Here is an 18957-nt window from a genome sequence, read left to right on the forward strand (position 1 = left end):
GGCTTTGAGACAGCAATTCTCACCAAATTAATTTATCACTTTAAGACAACTCCAATCAAAATCCACAGGAATTTTTGAAAAATTGAAAGGCAGAAGAACATGTAAGAATAGCTAAGAAAAAATTTTAAAAGACTATCAGAGAGGGGCACCTGGGTTGCTCAGTCAGTTAAGTGTCTGCCTTCGGCTCGGGTCATGATCTCAGGGTCCTGGGATCAAGCCCCACATCGGGCTCCCTGCTCAGCGGAGAGCCTGCTTCTCCCTCTCCCTCTGCCTGCTTCTCTGCCTACTTGTGCTCTCTATCTCTCTGTCAAATAAATAAATAAAATCTTAAAAAAAAAAAAAAGACTACCAGAGAAAGAGTAGTTGTCTTTGGAGAAAAATCAAAATATACTACAAAGCTACAATAATTAAAGCATTGTAGAACCAGCACAAGATATTAGTATAAGCGCCATTTCAAACCAGTGGGCAAGGGAGGAATTAATAAGTGGTGCTGGGAGGCGCGAACCATCCATTTTTTAAAAAATTAAAGGAAAACTCTATATATCTTATACCTTAAAAAAATAAGTTTCTCAAAAGGGAAAATGAACTCGTGGGACTTCATCAAGATAAAAAGCTTCTGCACAGCAAAGGAAACAGTCAACAAAACAAAGAGGCAACCCACAGAATGGGAGAAGATATTTGCAAATGACACTACAGACGAAGGGCTGATATCCAAGATCTATAAAGAACTTCTCAAACTCAACATCCAAAAAAAACAAATAATCAAGTAAAAAAATGGGCAGAAGACATGAACAGACAATGTCTCAAAAGAAGACCTATAAATGGCTAACAGACACATGAAAAAATGTTCATCATCATTAGCCATCAGGGAAATTCAAATCAAAACCACACTGAGATACCACCTTACACCAGTTAGAATGGAAAAATTGACAAGGCAAGAAACAACAAATGTTGGAGAGGTTGTGGAGAAAGGGGAACCCTCTTACACTGTTGGTGGGAATGCAAGTTGGTACAGCCACTTTGGAAAATGGTGTGGAGGTACCTCAAAAAATTAAAAATAGAGCTATCCTATGACCCAGCAATTGCACTACTGGGTATTTACCCCAAAGACACAAATTTAGTGAAAAGAAGGGCCATATGCACCCCAATGTTCATAGCAGCAATGTCCGCAATAGCCAAACTATGGAAAGAGACAAGATGCCCTTCAACAGACGAATGGATAAAGAAGATGTGGCCCATATATACAATGGAATATTACTCAGCCATCAGAAAGGATGAATACCCAACTTTTACATCAACATGGATGGGACTGGAGGAGATTATGCTAAGTGAAATAAGTCAGCAGAGAAAGTCAATTATCATATGGTTTCACTTACCTGTGGAACATAAGGAATAGCATGGAGGATATTAGGAGAAGGAAAGGAAAATGAAGGGGGTGAAATCGGGGGGGGGAGACGAACCATGAGAGACTATGGACTCTGAGAAACAAACTGAGGGTTTTAGAGGGGAGGGGGGTGGCGGGATGGATTAGCCCAGTGATGGGTATTAAGGAGGGCATGTATTGCATGGAGCACTGGGTGTTATATGAAAACAACGAATCATGGAACACTACATCAAAAACTAATGATGTACTACTGTATGGTGACTAACATAATAAAATTAAATTAAAAAAATAAGTTTCTGAAACATTAAAAAATTAAATGTAAAAAACCATAAAAAATACTAGAAGAAAATACAAGGAAAAAAACCTTTTTAATCTTTGTGTGGAAAAGGCCCTTCTTTCTCAATATAACACTAAGGCCAGGACTGCAGGAAAAGACCAACAAATAAACTACAAATCTGCATAACTTTTAGATGGGGAATAAAAAAAATCCATCACCACAAACAAAGAAGAAGCTGGGAGGGGGGTACAACATATAGGATGGACCCAGGATCCATATCCATAACATATAAAGACACTTAAAATCAATTTTTAAAAAAATATCAAAAACTCAAGAGAAAAATGGGCAAAGGATACAAAGAGGAAAATGGCAAAAATACAAATATCCTGTGAACATATGAAAAGATCACAATCTAATAATTTTATAATGCAAATTACATGAGATTTTTTTTCTCGTATTGATTTGATTAGCAAAGATTAAGGAGGCTGGAGCTCTCCAGTATTCTCAAGGTCATGGGGAGCTGCCCTACAGTACATGGTCCAAGGCAGAAGAAATTGTTACAGTCGTTTGGAAAGTCTCCCAAAACTATGAGCATTAACTGACTTGCCTATTCTACTTCTGGGCATTTATTCTACGAAATAATCCTAAAAACAAGAGTTAATGAATACATGTACAAAGATGTTTACTGTACTAGCTTTTAAATATAGTTCATTATTAAAAACATTTATAATACGGTATGACCCGATTATTAATTTTTAAAACTGTATATATAGTACAAAACATTTTTAGAAATGTATAGAAAATCCTGTAGGGTCCAACAGTTATGAATTAAGATATAAGTGACAATGGGAAATTTGCACTTTCTACTATATTCGTGTCTTCATTTTTGAAATTTATGAGTGTGCATTAATATTATTAGAAAAAATATTTTAAAATACAAGAACTCATAATACAATAGAAGCATACTTAAAAACAATCTATAAGTAAGAAGCTCAACTGGAAGGTGGTGGGATTCTACTATCTCCTTGGTTTCTGGGACTGGCACATCTCTTTTTTAATTCTAGTAGAAAACTGTTCCATATTTCAAAACACCACATGATTATATACTCATGTACATTCTTCTCAGTCAAAAACTATTTGAGTACAATATTCGAAGCATTATGCTAGATGTTACAGAGGACATAAAGATAAGAAGAAATAGTCCCTGTCCTGAAGAACTTGGAATCGGAAGGGAGAAAATTCTAAAAGCAAAAGAAGGCCAGGTATAATAAGTATTAAAAAAAGAAATGTAAACACAAGTGCTTAAGTATTCAAATGAGGCAAAAATTTTGTCTGGTTTAGGCAGATCAGTTAAAACGTCACTGCGAAGGGGACAACTGACAGGAGCCTTGGAGAGAGATTCAGACAAGGAACCTTGGTGGAGATGGAGAGGTAAGACCTGTGGCAGGCATAACAAGCAAACATGGAGAACTCTTAAGTGCTCAGGCCACAGAGAAAACAGAGCATGTTTTGATAAAAGCACAAAGTATACCTGGGAGAATAAGAAGGAAAAGATTTTTAGAAAAGCAGGCTAGATTTTTAGAGGTCTTAAAAGTTGATGGACAACTCCGGATTTACTTCATTTAGATGCTACAGGACAATGCAGAAGAGCTCTTGACAGGAAGGAGTATTTTTCCACAGCAAAATAATAACTTTCTCAACTTCCATAATCTCCAGTTAAGTGATAAATGCAAAACTGCTATTGGCTTCTTAGTTTTTCATATAACATTCATTTTTAAAAAGCTCAGTCAGGAACAAAACCCAGTACTTACTGGCTCCAAATATTTGAGTTAAAATACTTTTTTGATGGCTACAATCAATGTTGTAGGGAGTCTCGCCTGCTTTGTTGGGCCTATAAAGTAACCTCCCATCTTTGGGATTTCTTAAAAGAAGTTCTGCCAGTTTCCGACTCCTCCCACGAATAGCAATATGAAGAGGAGTGTCTCCTTTCTGTAAAACAGACAGGAAATTGGAACTTTCATATACTTTACATATAGTATATATAGAATAACAATTTTCATGTTTCTGAACTTTCCATATTTTTTATATAGGGTGAATAAGTAATCTGAATTTTTATCTCTCTCCTCTGTAATTTTTTTCTCAAGTTCCTCACCTAGCTTTTCTTGGGTATTATTTCTCCCACAGCCCTCTAGAATGAAGGTCATTTTTCTCCCCTCCCCTCAACTCACTGAAAGGAGAAGCAACAGGCTTTCTCCTTGCAGCACCTCCCAGGCCATGGATTTACCTCTATCCCTCATCCAATTATTTATTGTCCACGATGTCCTCCACTTTCCCCAACTAATTTAAATTCTACTGTACAACTTTCTTCTGCATTTGTCTAGAAAGCGTCACAATCTATACTGACACCCCATCTAGCACGAGTGACCTCAGATGTCCCCATGCCCTCTGCCAACCAGCCACCATCATGTTAGGCCCTTAAATTCGTTCTACACTTCTCTACTTGGAGTCCTTCATATCATACCTAACCATCTCTGTCCAGTACAACCTCTTCTGCCCTCCTCACCTTTCACTTCTCCCTATATCAACCTACCTTCTTCCCTTATTAGAATCCCCAGTCACATTAGTATTCACATCCAACACTAATGAAACATGTAAAAACAAACCAAAAAAAAAAAAAAAAGACCTTAGGTCTGCAATGTGTTCTCCCACTTTTTACTTCACAAACACCTCTCTTGAAGACAAGGACCTAAAAAGTTAACAAATTAAGTTCTCAGTTCTCATCTACCCTGATCTCTCTAGAACACTAAATGAAAATGACCTGCAATACTCTTCCTATAGCTTTGATGGCACAACCTTATCTTGATTTTGACTCTCCTCTTCTGCTTTGGGTCTACTTTTTCCTTTTCTAGATTCTCTTCCACATCCTAAACACATGGCACAATAACTATATACTAAGCTCACTCTATGTAAGGCACTGTGCTGGGTACTCTGGAAGATAAAAAGATGGAAGACAAAACAGTCCCTGACCCTAAACAGCTTACAATATAACAGGAAGAAATTAGATAAACATGCAAATTATAAAACAAAGCAGAAATGTGACACATGCCATAAGTTCTGACCTCAGCTTTCATCTTTCTTCCCATTGATGACCTTAGTCACACCATGCAATCCTTATCTCTCGGTAACTAAGTGCCAAATTCTCATCACTAGGCTTGATTTCTTGCCCAAATTCTAGTCCCACACTTCCCAATGCCTATTGGTGACAGCCTCCTGAATGTCTCATCAGCCCTCAAACAAAACACACCTAAACCAGATTTCATCATTTTATTTCTCCACCTGAACCCCGTCTCTTATATCCCCGAACCTGTGAGAAGGTAGAAACATCATCTGTGGCATTTCTGCCAGACACAAGGTTTCTGAAAATGCAGGGAAGACGTTAACACACTCAGCCAGTGTGCAGAACTGAGATCAGGGAGAGACGAGGTGAAAATAGCATTAATCTTCATTCTGAAATGTATCTGTATGAAATCCTCCATGAAGAGCCAGGATCAAGACTTTTATAGGTTTGTATTCCAAATTCTAGCATGACAGCACCTTATCCATCCTAAGTATGTGTTGAATGAAAACAAATGCTCCAAGTATATCATGTGTGCTTTTCAGCAAGTATGTGGTGGTCAATGGCAGCTTGCCACAACTGGTATGAGCAACAGAAGGAAAATCTGACGCAGCCTCTTTAATAGCATCCTAAGCCTGCCCATTCCTCAGCACGCTATCAGAACAGCCAAGAAGATATCACAGGACCAAAATCCCACACAGATCGCCCCGGCAAGTAATCTCTCCCTCCACAAAATAAAACCAGACTCCCTTAAGTCCAGCAAATATACAGGTCAGTCTACCAACAGCCTTCCAAAAAATGTTCTCCCTGCACAGATGTTTTACCTTATCTACAGCAGATACTTTAGCTCCTTTATCTAGCAGCAGCTCTACTACTTCAATATTTCTCATCTTGGTAGCCTTTATAAGTGGTGTTTCACCGTCCTGCAGGCACAGATAAGAAGGTTTGCCAGATTAATAGCTTTACTCATAAATGTTTAAAGTCACATCAATGCACATATAAGAATTCAAATATCTGACTCTGGCACAAGTCTATACTGAAAATGTTCTCAAAAAAACATAGCTGTAAAAACTAACAAGAAAAACGCTTTTCCTTTCCCAACCAATCATTTGTATCAAAATAATTTTATATCACTCAGCCAAGAATGGATATGCCCAGCTCCTTATCAGCCATTTCTGGCAACAGTCCCCTGCCCCTCATTGATTTGGCCATTTCCCAGTTTCTACCATTGGCACGTGGGCAGCCCCTCCAGAGACTACTTCCCATTCACACCACTCCCCACCAACCAACCCACAGCTTGGCCAGTCAATGTCCAGGCAAGCCAGTGCCTAGATTTTTCAGAGATCTTTACCAGCATCACTTCAGTTCTCTGTGCACCTAAGGACCTGTGTGTAACAGGAAAAACAATTTGATACAAGAAGTGTGCCTCTGGAAAACCTCAAAAAAGTTAATGATTGCTTTTCAAAATCAAATTAAGGGATATAGGAAGAGACCATAGTTCAGCACTGAATTAGGAGACAGAAACTTGGTCAGAACCCACAGATGGTCACAATGGCTGACACGTAGGTTTAAAAAAAAAATTATTATCAAGGAGCCACCCACACACCAAAAGGTATCCCAGGAAACTTTCTGCCCTAGGGCTCTAAAGCTACCATAGTATAGGAAGATGGTGGTCCCAATCTCTAGCAGATAAAATAGGAATATCTTATGGGTGACTCCACAAGTTTGTTTATTCATTTAGAATTCCTACCAATTCAATCCAAATACATCCATTCCAGATACATTTTCCCCATGGAAAACTATTACACATAAGGTCAAATACAATCACTAAAATCTTATATAAGTTTTATATTTTTCACATGATTTGAGCAAAATAGATTAAAGTGACCATTTTGGGGAACCAAGAACCACTCACATTGGTCTTTTAAAAGGAAATGTGTTCTGCATTCCAAATAAAAGCATAAAAGTTCTGAAAAAATGATCTGTCCACAATTTATGAAGAGCTGATATTGTATCTTCTGAAAGTATTTAATTAAAGTAACACATTACACACTATATGTTCCTGTGAATGAACTTCTGAAAGGATACAAAATTACTCCCCAATTTAATATAGATTATTACCAGTAAAATCAGTATAATTCTAATATCAAACAAAACACAATTGAAAAAAATAAGCAGTACTAATATTCAGCACTGGGTATTGCTAGGAGAACAGAAATGTCCTTGATACCTTTGTGCATATCTCAGTGTCAGGATTGCACTGTAAGATATCTCTCACCATTGTTGCATTTCCTTTCTCTACAGCCCAATACAAAGCAGTTTTGTTGTCCTATATAATAGAAAAAAATCAACCATCACTTAAGATACAATATTGGAAACTGCTATTTGTAAACATAAAACATCATTTTTAACATTTCTGCCAGAATACCAACAAACAGGAAATAATATTAACCCTTATTCTATCTTGGATTTACTCTTAAGAAATTATTTATGAAAGAAGTCTAAGAAAACAATATTACTTGATGTAGAAAGCAGCAACCCCACATACTTGATAAGGTAAAGTATGCTTTTGTTAATGTGGTCAGATTTCTGGGCTGTGCACTGGAAGTCGTCAATACCTGAGCTCATCCTTGAACAAGTCAAATATTCTGCAAATATTCTGACCCTTGGCTTTTCATGTGCCCAATCTTTTCAAAAGATAATGCATGAGAATGTACTACACAAACAGAAGGTGAATTTTTTTTTACCATGTTTTGCTTTCTTAATCCTCACCCACCCTGCACCCATTACACCAATCCTGATCTGATCCTTTAAATCCCATCTAGTTCAAAAACCAAAAATAGATCCAACAGACCCTGAAAGGAGAGCTAGAGAACAAAATAAAGTGACTAAAACGTAGGAAAACAGACTTGACAGACAAAAAGGAATTAGGTAAACTCTAAATAGGGGATCCAGTAACCATCTTTTAGTGAAACTATGATTTTAATGCCCAAGATGGTCACTGACTTTCCGGGGCTGCCACACTAAGTCTCCCACACCAAATTTTCCTGGTGGAGTTCCCCACCTCAACAAGGTGCAGTAGCTTCCCAACATTTCTGGCCTGGCCCTCAGACCACTCCAGCCCTGCCCCTTTCTATTTCCGCCTCTGTCTCCCATGCCACACTCCCCACCAGCCCGCAGCCAGCCTGACCTTTTTGCCAGCTAAGGAGTACAGTCTTTCACTTCCCCGTTTTCTTGAATTTCCTCATTTTATTATTCCACTATCCTTGCCTGAAATACCAGCCTTCCTTTTCTCTACCTATCTAAATCCAACCCATCTTTCAAACTTCGCTCAAATTCTACCTTCTCTCAAAAGCCTTCCTTAATGCCTTCTTTTCCCACCTCAAGACTCTTACAGTGGTAAGTTTCACTAGGCAATCAATCCTACACCATCTTATACCAAAAGGCATCACTTTGTATGTTTATGTAAAAACACAAAAATAAACATAAAACAAAGTAAAACCTCCCTAACTAAAATACACATTTCTTACAAGGCAAGGGTTTCATGTTAAGTCCCTCATAGCATTTGGCGTAATATTTATTAGTTTGATTCAAAAATAGATTTGGATACAAGCTAAACTCAAGGGAAGACTAAGTAGAAATGTAGGCTGTCCAACAACAAAATGGAATATTAAGTAGATTTTTTTTTAACCTAAAGCTCTTGAAACATTGGATAAATTCACAAGTTTAGGGGAGGTTTACCTAATCTTAGTAACCTTTGTAGCTCTGTGAGCTAGGACTGCCTTACGCAAAGTCCATAGGCACTATCAAGGGGTCCTAGGAAAGGCAAGCAGAATGGGGAAGAAGGAGAAGAAAGATAAAACAGCAAGAATGGAAGAACAACATATGGACGAGGAAGACGAAACAGAGGGAAAATACTAAAGAAAATAAATTGGGTACATTCAAAATATCAGCAACTGTCTCAGTATCATAAACTACTCATTTCAGGATTGAATATATTTATACACTAGTAAGAGAGGTGTATTTGAAAAATATGAGCTTCGAACATGCTCTAATGTCATCTAACATGACATTAATAGAGAAATTCTGTAATAATGGCAGTCAAACTTAATACAGGCATCCATTAACTATATTAGGATCTACTAGCTCATCTCCAGAGAAAACTCAGAATGACATTGTCATCAGTCAACATGGACAAATGATGGTGCACAAAGATGACAGCAGCACGGGAATCACACACACCTGTCCTCTAATGTCTATATCAGCATATTTCTGGAGAAGTGCTCGAACGATTTCCACATGACCACCTCTGACAGCGCCAATCAACACAGTATCTCCACTCTAAAAAGACCAAAAAAAAAAAAAAAGGTAAACTGATAAAAGAACAAATAAACACTGTTTTGAAGTTAATCGTATATTAATAGATATTTCTCTGCAAACTTCTTGGGAAAAAGAGTATCTCAAAATAAGAGAAAAATTTTAGTTAACTAACATTAATACCGGACATTAACAGCCCTAGAGTAAGAGACAGGTTATACCTCAAAATGAGGACTCTTAAATTCCACGACAAAAGTTTAGAAAGACGAGTTACCAAGAACAATAAGCCATACTCTTTGAAGGTGACTGACTTCCCACTATAAATGTAAATTAAATTAAATGACACCAGAGCTGTCAATGAATCAAATGAATATTCAGAAATAACATAATAAAAAACCGTTGGAATAATGCTATATGACGAAAGCCAGGGATTGTAAAAAAGGGAGTTGTAGGGCTAGGGCTGTCAGTGAGTTTATAACCACATTTCATTAAGGGATAGGGTAGTTCCCAGACCAGTATCCATAGTCTAGGCAATCTAGCATTACAAGCTAACAGTGCAAAATACTGACTCATTCCCCATGACAAGGATTAGATGAAGTTCATTTACCTCATAAAGACATCTCTTTGCCCTAAAATTATATTTACCAAACAACAATCATTATTAATTATATCTTCCTACTACTTCAAATGTAAAATGGCTATTCTGGCAATGCCTGCCTAATTTTTTTTTACTTTAAATTACAAATCAGTTGTAGGAATTTGAGTTGGGCAAGTCCATGAGCTGTGGCTCATCTCAATCCTTAGTGGGCCTCAATGGGTTATAAATCAAGATGCAAGTCCTTGAGGATGACTGAATTTAGCACCCTGTGTAGTATCTTTAACTACTACATTAAAAGCAGAAATAAACGCAAAGCAAACCAATTTTAGTTGAGAATGTTAGCATTAATATGGTGCCAGAGTAGTAAGTTAATAAAAGGTTATAAATATCTCATTGCTTACTATGTGCCGTGTACCATTCTAGGTATTGGGAAACAAGACAGACAAGTTCTCAGCTCTAGAAGAACTGACAGTCTAGAGGAGACAGACAACATACAATAAACACAAACAAAAAATTAGACAAATGGCATGTAAATAAATTAAAATACAGTGATGTCATAGAAAGTGACTGGACTGTGACTTTGGATTGGGTCACTGAAGATCTTTCTGAGGAGCTCATATTTAAACTGAGGTCAGAATGACAAGGAGGAGACAGCCATATAGTGATCATGAAGATCAGCATTCCCAACAGAGCAGAGCTGGTGCAGAGGTCCCAAAGCAGCAACAAGAGCAGTATGCTCTAGAAAGGAAAAAAATTAATATGGCAGCAACCTATTAAAACAGGGGGGAAGGGAAGTAGACAGACACAGGATGTGTTCTGGAGGTAGAGCCAAACGGACCTGCTGAAGAATTAGATGTGGTAGGTGGGGAAGAGAAATCAAGGCTAATGCGTAGAACTTAGGGCTTTAACAACAGGGTGAATGGTGATGCCATTCACTCAGATGGAGAAGACTGAAGGAAAAGCAGGGTTGGGATGAACCAAACAAGACATCTGCTTTGCGGTAACTTTTAAAGCTCATCAGACATTCAAGCAGACAGTTCAAGTAGAGTTGGAAATAGAAGTGTAGAGTTCTGAGAAAAGATTAGAGCAAGAGGTACAATTTTGAAAATTCTAAGTATAGCTGAAGGCTTGGGAAAGTGAATAACACCAGCCATGAACAACACTACAATCATAGACATCAAGGACAATTACAGACTAATAGTACATGTGACATTTTCAGTAACAATATTATTTGACAAAGATTAAAAAGAACACCCTTCACAAAGATTGAATACATTTTAACTTCTTAGTTTTAAAGGTAGAAATAAAATTTATCTTTTATTAGAACAAATGTATGGCATACATGAAGAATCCTGAAAGGTGTGAGAAGTTAAGATAATCTTCCATTATGTTACCACGAGAAGACAAATCTCAAATAGGTAACCTACCCTATCAGGTATGTTCACATATGTTCCGGCATCGAGGAGATCTTGTACAATCTCTGTATGTCCCTCCTTTGATGCAATCATCAAAGCTGTATTTCCATCCTTATCTGTTAAATTTACATTTGGATTCCTCTTCAAAATTTCTTTTACTGACTGTGTGTAGCCTCCTTTTACTGCCACAATCAGTGCAGTCATTGAATTCTAAAAAACAAAAACAAGCCCAAGAAATCAGTATAATCTAGAAAACATATGATTTATGCCACAGTCATAAAACTATGTTTTCAAAAAGGTGGCCTATTATTAAGAGTGATTTCTGATAATGAAATGCCAATATAAATAGTCACATACCAAAACTGGCTAGGAAGCCTATTTTCTGTTTTTGAAGATACATTAATTTTCTTGAGTCAACAGGACAGTTAAAACATTGAACTCTTCAAATGATAATCTGAAATTGGATCTGCTGACAATGAACAGACCCTCTCACTAATATAATGAGATGAGATGGGATGATTCAAAATGAAACACATTCTAAATTAAATAATCCAAAATAAGGTCAATCAGGCTTCAAACAAAGAATTGTTTATAATAAAAATCTGTAGGAAAACTGAAGTAAAACAATGAATTAATAGCTACAGGATATTTCAATAAAGTATAATATATTCTTCTGTCTTTCACAGTGGTCTAGAAACCACATTTTCAAAAATGATCTCATTTTTAGTGGTTCTTTTAAAAGTTGCACATCTGGGCGCCTGGGTGGCTCAGTTGGTTAAGTGGCCAACTCTTGATTTCAGCTCAGGTCATGATCTTGGGGTCCCAGGATTTAGCCCCACATGAGGCTCTGCACTCAGTGGGGAGTATGCTTGAGGATTCTCTCTCTCTCTCTCCCCCCCTCTGTCCCTCCCCCTGCTTGCATGCTCTCTCTCTCTAAAACAAATAAAAATAAATCTTTTAAAAAATAAAAGCTGCATATCTAATTTATAACAATAAATCACCTAATAGAAGAACCTGACTCATTACCAAAAGAAGTATTAAAGTTGCTTCCTGAGAAACTGATCTATATTGAGATGTCATATAATCTCCTTATTGAAATATTTCAGTCATTAGATCAGCCCCCCAAACTGAGTCATAATTCTCTCACATATTAAAATAATATAGCCTTTTAAAATCCTGTAAGAGTCAAAAATCATAGAAATAAGCCACTTATCCACTTGATAAACTGTCCAGAAAAAAGGAAAGTGAAAGGTATGAATTTCATGGCTGTCTAAGGATCATGCTCTTTCTCCACATGGCACTAAAAATATTATATACTCCATAAAGGTCAGCAATTAGTAGCTTTTGCCAATATGGAAAATAGGAGGAATTGGTTGATACTAAGCCAAGTGTGATTTAGAGTTCATTTTGTTACAATGCAGCCAGAGATTTGGTAGTATCCCTTCTCAATACTTTATGATCCATTTCACATAATACTTAATTTTACAAAGAATACTCTGTATTAATCATTTCTTGTACATAAATATCATTTCCTTTAACTATAATCTCACAAGTTCAAGGGAAAAGCCATCCGTTAGGCTTCTCCAGAACCCCGAGCACATTTGGCACAGGGCTGCGTGCACAGCAGGTGCTCAATAAGTTATTAAAATAACTGCTACTCGGCAGGATGTATTGAACCAATTTTTAAGCTTTCTACATTTTGACCGCTAATTTCTGACATTTTTAAATCTATTAGAGGAGGAAAATAAGTCACAGCTAAAAACATACAAAAAATTATAATATTATTTTAAAATCTTAAGGAAAAGGTATTTTAACAGGGCATAACTTTTTCCCACAATTAACAGTATTTCAAACTATTTGATTTAAAGAGTATTTCAAGGGGTGCCTGGGTGGCTCAGTCGTTAAGTGTCTGCCTTCGGCTCAGGTCATGATCCCAGGGTCCTGGGATCGAGCCCCGCGTCAGGCTCCCTGCTCAGTGGGAGGCCTGCTTCTCCCTCTCTCCCATTCCCCCTGCTTGTGTTCCCTCTCTCGCTGTCTCTCTCTGTCAAAAAATAAATAAAAATCTTTAAAAAAATAAAATAAAAATAGAGTATTTTAATACTGATTCAATCAATAGTAAGATTACTGTAAGATGTTCTTTATAGTTTAGCCTCCCAAAATTTACATGCATTAATAATAGATCCTTAAAAGCATGTTTATAATACATACTATCTAGAACATAATATATTTGTCAGGATAATAGAAAGAAAATGCTTGTTTTTCTAAGTATCACTTAAGAACTATCGGGAAAATTTTTTAGACATATACTAAGAAAGAATATTCTCTCCCTTAAAACTAAAAACATTATCTCTATTACCAAGGTTTATTAAACAGAAAAGATACTTACAGCTCCTTCTTGATCAACATCAGCTCCCATGGCCAATAAATGTTTAACACACTCCAAATGACCCTTCCGTGCAGCCCAAACAAGAGGGGTAGTTCCATACTATAAAAAAATAATAACAAATGTAAAATTATTATCAGAGCTGTAGTAAAAGAAACTTTCTCAACACAAATTTTAATAAAACTCATATTAAGTATTCTTAAATTACTGTTTATACAAATTATAATTTTAATCCTAGATAAGCCATATTTTCCCCAGTGTCTTTCTCCTGAAGAGATGACTAACCGCTGTATGAAACAACTTTTATAATTAGTGACAATTTTTTCCATCATAAAGTCATACAGCCTCTAATTTTCAACAAGCTTTCATTGCTTCCTGTATCTTGTGAAATACAATTTAAAGTCCAACAGTCTGACTACAGGCAAAAAGAGTAACAACGAAATGACAAATATAATTCTAAGTACTTTACATGTGTTAACTCATGTTTATCACATAACTCATCTTTATCACAAGAATAAGGAGAATTTGAAATATCACATTTTCACAGAGAGCAAATGAGGCCCTGAGAAATTAATTACAGGTTTAAAGTCACAAAGCTACTAAGAGGTAGAGTAAGACCCATGACCCCAACAGGCCTGCTTCAGTCTGTGCTCTTAACCACCACTCCCAAATCAGCCTCTAAACTTGATAAAATAAACTTCCTTAGAAACTGCACTTAAAAGCACCTTCAGCTGGAATGTGATTCAAAAGACAACAGAGAATGTACATTATGCATAAAAGCAATGCTGTGTCTTTGGGAAGTCTGGCAATCAAGAGACATACCCACGGTGATCTTTAACTACATGAGACTACAGATTGAAATAAACATGTAATAAATGCCTACTTTCTATAATAGCTCTGTCCAACAAAACTTTCTATGCTGATGGAAATGCTCCATAATTCTGCACTGGCCAATACAGTAGCCACGAGTCTCATACGGCCATTGAGCACTTTAAATGTGGCAAGTATGACTGAGGAACTTTGTTTTTGTATCTTCTGTGTTTAGTACAGATACAGGGTACTGCACACAGTAGGTACTAAACATTTTCTCAAAATGTCAGAGTGACAGACTAGGTAGCATACTACCTGATTCTGGAGGGGCCTTGAATGCCAGGTCATATAAACCATTTTTCAATAGGCCAGAAGGAGAAATTAAAGATTTCACAATCATACTAAAGTGTCAAATCAAAAACATCAATAGAGAGAATCATATCCACTTTGGACATAAAATAAAACCTCACTAATCTGAATTAAAAGACAGCCCATCTTGATGAGCATGAGTGTTGTATGTTAAGTGATGACTCACTGAATTCTACTCCTGAAACCAACATTGCATTGTATGTTAACTAACTAGAATTTAAACAAGAATTTGAAAAAAAAAAAAAAAAATAGAAGACAACCATTCTGAATTAATGAACAGTCCCAATACAATATTTTTAAGTACCATATTATAAGTATTTGCAATAGTCTCTTTACAGTCCTTGTCAACCTATTATTTTAGGTGATACTTTTAAAAAATGAGCATAACCTACATAAAGTGTATAAAATACATCAATCTAGGGGCACCTGGCTGTCTCATTTGGTTAACCATCTGACTTTGGCTCAGGTCATGATCTCAGGGTCCTGGGATTGAGCCCCGTGGGTCAGGCTTCACGCTCAGCAGGGAGTCTGCTTCTCCCTCTTCCTCTGCCCCTCACCCACTTCTCTCTCTCACTCTCAAATAAATAAAATCTAAAAAATAAATAAAATAAAATACACCTATCTTAAATGTATTATTTGATTTTTTTACATATGTATACACCCATACAAGCACCAACTAGATTAACATAAGATGATTCCCAACATTCCCATCAGGTTAAGCAATATTATTTTACTTAAATTTATACTCAGAATATATTCCAATTATCAAAAATGTCTAATTATTAGCTATTTTCCTATATTTCACTGAATTGTTATTAATTTGAAAAGATTAGTTACCCACAGTGTGTCAAGTTCTAATTAAATAAATACTTATTAAATGTTTGGGATGAACATTAAGGATTTAAAAAATGAATAGAACAAAATTCTGGGAAATTTTCTAAAGTGGATAGCAAATGAGCTGAGTGTGAAGGATGAACAGAAAGTAAAGCAGAGCTTTACTCTCTCTCCACACTGAAAGAGCACACGCAAAGGCATGTAAGGGCTAAAAACAGATGAATCCAGGCACCCACATCCTTTGGCAGTCTAGCAGGCAAGGCAGTTTTAGGGTTCAGATGGCAGGAGAAAGGGCAGAAAGGGAGCCAAGGCCTGTCTTCACACATCATACCAGGGATTGATGTCTTCAGCATTTTAAGTATGAGAGAGAGAGAAAAAAAACTAAACCTGAATTTTAGAAAGATCATTCTGACAACCATACACAGAAAGCAGCTAGGACTGAAGGTAGAAATAAGAGTTATAACAGAAAACTTCAAATAATGAATATAGGGAATCATCCCTACCTATTTTCCAGAGAATGATGAATGTGATGTAAAAAAAAACAATGGAGGGAGAGTTACTATGTGTAAGGGATCCACCTATGAGATATCTATCTCTATAAAATACATTCATATATATAAATAGAAGATTCACCAGCACAGTCTCATGAGATCATATGAAAAAACTTGCATTTAGACATACTGAGTAGACATCACATGGACCGGAACCTGGCAAGCTCCTGCTGACCCACCTTATCGGAGCAGTTGACTTTCGCACCATTTTGCAGTAGAAGCTGCACTATATCTGCATGGCCCCTCCCCGCTGCCCAGATGACTGGGTAAACACTGTACTGCTGGGAGACAGGCAGGTGGGGAGGTAGGTAGAGAAGGAGAGGAGAGGAGGGGGAATGCAAGGGAGGGAGGGAAAGAAGAATTGTTTAGGTAGATATTTACAACACACATTTGCTAAGAAAAGTAAATAGTAAAGTGAGTAATACAAAGTAATATTTTAAAATACCAAGTTACGGATCATTCTCCACTTGAAAAAACATATAATACTCATAAAACATAATCAGCTAATAAAATGCACTCAACCTTAAATACATATATATTATGAACACATTTATTTTTACAGATTAATACATTTAATATGATTATCTAGCCAACAGGAAAGACTAATAAGAGAAATGTATAATATAATCCTTCCATTAACTTCCATAATCCTTCTATTAACTTGAATAAGTTTCTCCTTTTTTAAGAAGCTTTATTGAGGTATAACTGACAAAATCGCAAGATATTTAAAGTGTACAACATGATTATCTGACATATGTATACAGTATAAAAGGATGTCCCCCATCAGAAGGATAATCTCTCAATCAGCAATCTGAGATCAAGTCTCAAACAGAGTAGTAACGCATGTATTACCATGTAAAGAAATGTATAGAAAAATGGTATGGATATTTGGTAAACACCCTTTTTCTTTAAATAAGTTTAGATTAAGAATGCATACCCACAGAATACAGGCAAGATGACTTAGGGATTTCAAAATCTCCTTTTGAAATGTTATATGTTATAATTAACATTTAAGCTCTAAGAGTTGCCTTTTTGTTGATAAAAACTGAGAAATAAGCTTAGCCTGAGAAAAAAATTCTCGTTGTGATTTGACATCACATCTTGCATTATTATTTTTATTAACATCTAGATAATTTCTATCCAATCTGAAGTCTAAAATATAATCAGCCTTAAGTATTACCTAAAGAACTTACCACTCATATTACAGTGAAATTTTTGTGAACGCTTACCAAACCAGTGACACTTGGATTGGCACCATGAGAAAGAAGTAACTCTACCACTTCAGTACGGCCTTTATAACATGCCCACATAAGAGCTGTCCATCCTCCCTAAGGAAAAAAAGGTTGGGGGGACAGAAAACTTTTGGTCATCTCCAAGCACAAAATGCCATTAATGAAGTTCCTTCTTTGACTATTTCTACATAAAACCATTGTGTATGAAGGCACTACTATGTAGTTTTAAATCCTCAAGCTCCCCAGACAAATACACAATAGTATCTGAAATAAGTCAAATCTCTTAATTCCAAAATTACTCCAAAGTTTGACTGTATCATGGAAACTAAAATAGAGAACATTCATGTTAGATTTTTCAAATTTCCAAGATTTATTTTGGCTGTTTAAAAATTTTTTCTTCAAAATACTTTCTATGTCCCTAGATATTCTTGTATGAGTCTAGACTTTTTCTAGAGAGGCATTCTAGCAATCATACTCAACTCCTGCATTAAACACATTCTGTAAATCCCAGATCATTACAGCACCTCTTCTTAAAAATGAGAGGATACTGAGGCAGAGATCTGCAGATCACAATTTCCAGTGTGAATTCACCAAGTATGAATGAACAACATCATGACATTCTATTTTCTAAACTATAGGAGCAATTTTCTTTTCTTTTTTATTTTAAGCAATTTTCTCTTCAGCTATAATGCAATTCAGTAAAAAAGACCAATGTAATCAAATTATACGAAGAAATAAATGTTTTGGTTTTTTTAAACCATCGTTTAAATCCACATTTGGTTCTGAGAATATAAATCACTTAATCCTTCTGAGTCTCTTTCATCATCACTAAAAAGGAGATTAAAAAATACTTGCCCTGATCTGAAAAAGGCACAGTTGTAGAAAGGGAAAACAGATCAGTGGTGGCCAGCGGCTGAGGAGTGGGTGGAGGAGATAATTATAAAGGGGCAGGTGGGTGTACTGTTGAGGTGATGGAACTGCTCTGTATAGGACATAGTGGTAGACATAAGACATTATGCACTTGTCAAAACCCCGGGAACTATACACCATAAGAGTGAATTTTACTGTATGCAAATGTTTTAAAAATCAACCAGAATATGGAAAGAAAAAATTCAATACAGACTGGGCCAAATGAATCTAACTATATTACAAATGAACCACAAAATCACATAACTACTTAGAAGCTAACCCTAGGTAACTTTGGAAAGCAATATTTTGACTGAATACTGTAATGTTAAAGACAGAAAGAACTGTACACAAACACTGTACTTAGTAGGCAAATCTGTTTCTCTTGGAGTATTGATTAGAAATTCTGGAACTGCTTTATTTGTATACTAGAGTTGAACAAACAAGTAAATATATTGTGTAGATAACAGAGCCAGATTTGTCACCATCAGAGAAGAGTTACAACTTAGGGAAAGGGAAAAGGTTATAACAAATTGGGTTGGCAGTATCAACCTGGTCTCTTTAAAAAAAAAAAAATACAAACACACACAAATATAGAAATAGATGCATGTATATGCAAGAGTTAGTATACAGACATGTATTTTCTATGTCTATCCATTGAGAAGGACTACAAGTAGTGATACCCCAGTAACAACAAGCTCACCTAACACCTAAACCAAGATATTGGTTTCTCAATACCATTTTCCGATAAAAGAAACCATGGTTC

At 36.2% G+C, this 18957-nt stretch overlaps 1 protein-coding gene across 12 annotated transcripts in view; it reads right to left on the minus strand.

Moving 5' to 3' along the window:
• KIDINS220 (kinase D interacting substrate 220) overlaps nucleotides 1-18957 on the minus strand; it is a 103706-nt gene that overhangs the window by 65527 nt on the left and 19222 nt on the right. For 8 of the 12 annotated variants that reach the window (XM_032430183.1, XM_032430182.1, XM_032430185.1 and 5 more), the window contains exons 5-12: nucleotides 17283-17381; nucleotides 16233-16334; nucleotides 13493-13591; nucleotides 11119-11316; nucleotides 9019-9117; nucleotides 7007-7105; nucleotides 5601-5699; nucleotides 3473-3650 (exon numbers count right to left, since the gene is read on the minus strand). In XM_032430183.1, coding sequence (XP_032286074.1) covers nucleotides 3473-3650; nucleotides 5601-5699; nucleotides 7007-7105; nucleotides 9019-9117; nucleotides 11119-11316; nucleotides 13493-13591; nucleotides 16233-16334; nucleotides 17283-17381 — 973 coding nt within the window. The remainder of the gene's footprint in view (nucleotides 1-3472; nucleotides 3651-5600; nucleotides 5700-7006; nucleotides 7106-9018; nucleotides 9118-11118; nucleotides 11317-13492; nucleotides 13592-16232; nucleotides 16335-17282; nucleotides 17382-18957) is intronic. The other 4 variants (XM_032430184.1, XM_032430186.1, XM_032430178.1 and 1 more) reach the window with 1 other exon arrangement.

Source organism: Phoca vitulina, unplaced genomic scaffold (genome assembly GCF_004348235.1).
Source record: "Phoca vitulina isolate PV1807 unplaced genomic scaffold, GSC_HSeal_1.0 scaffold42, whole genome shotgun sequence".
Lineage (NCBI taxonomy): Eukaryota > Metazoa > Chordata > Mammalia > Carnivora > Phocidae > Phoca > Phoca vitulina.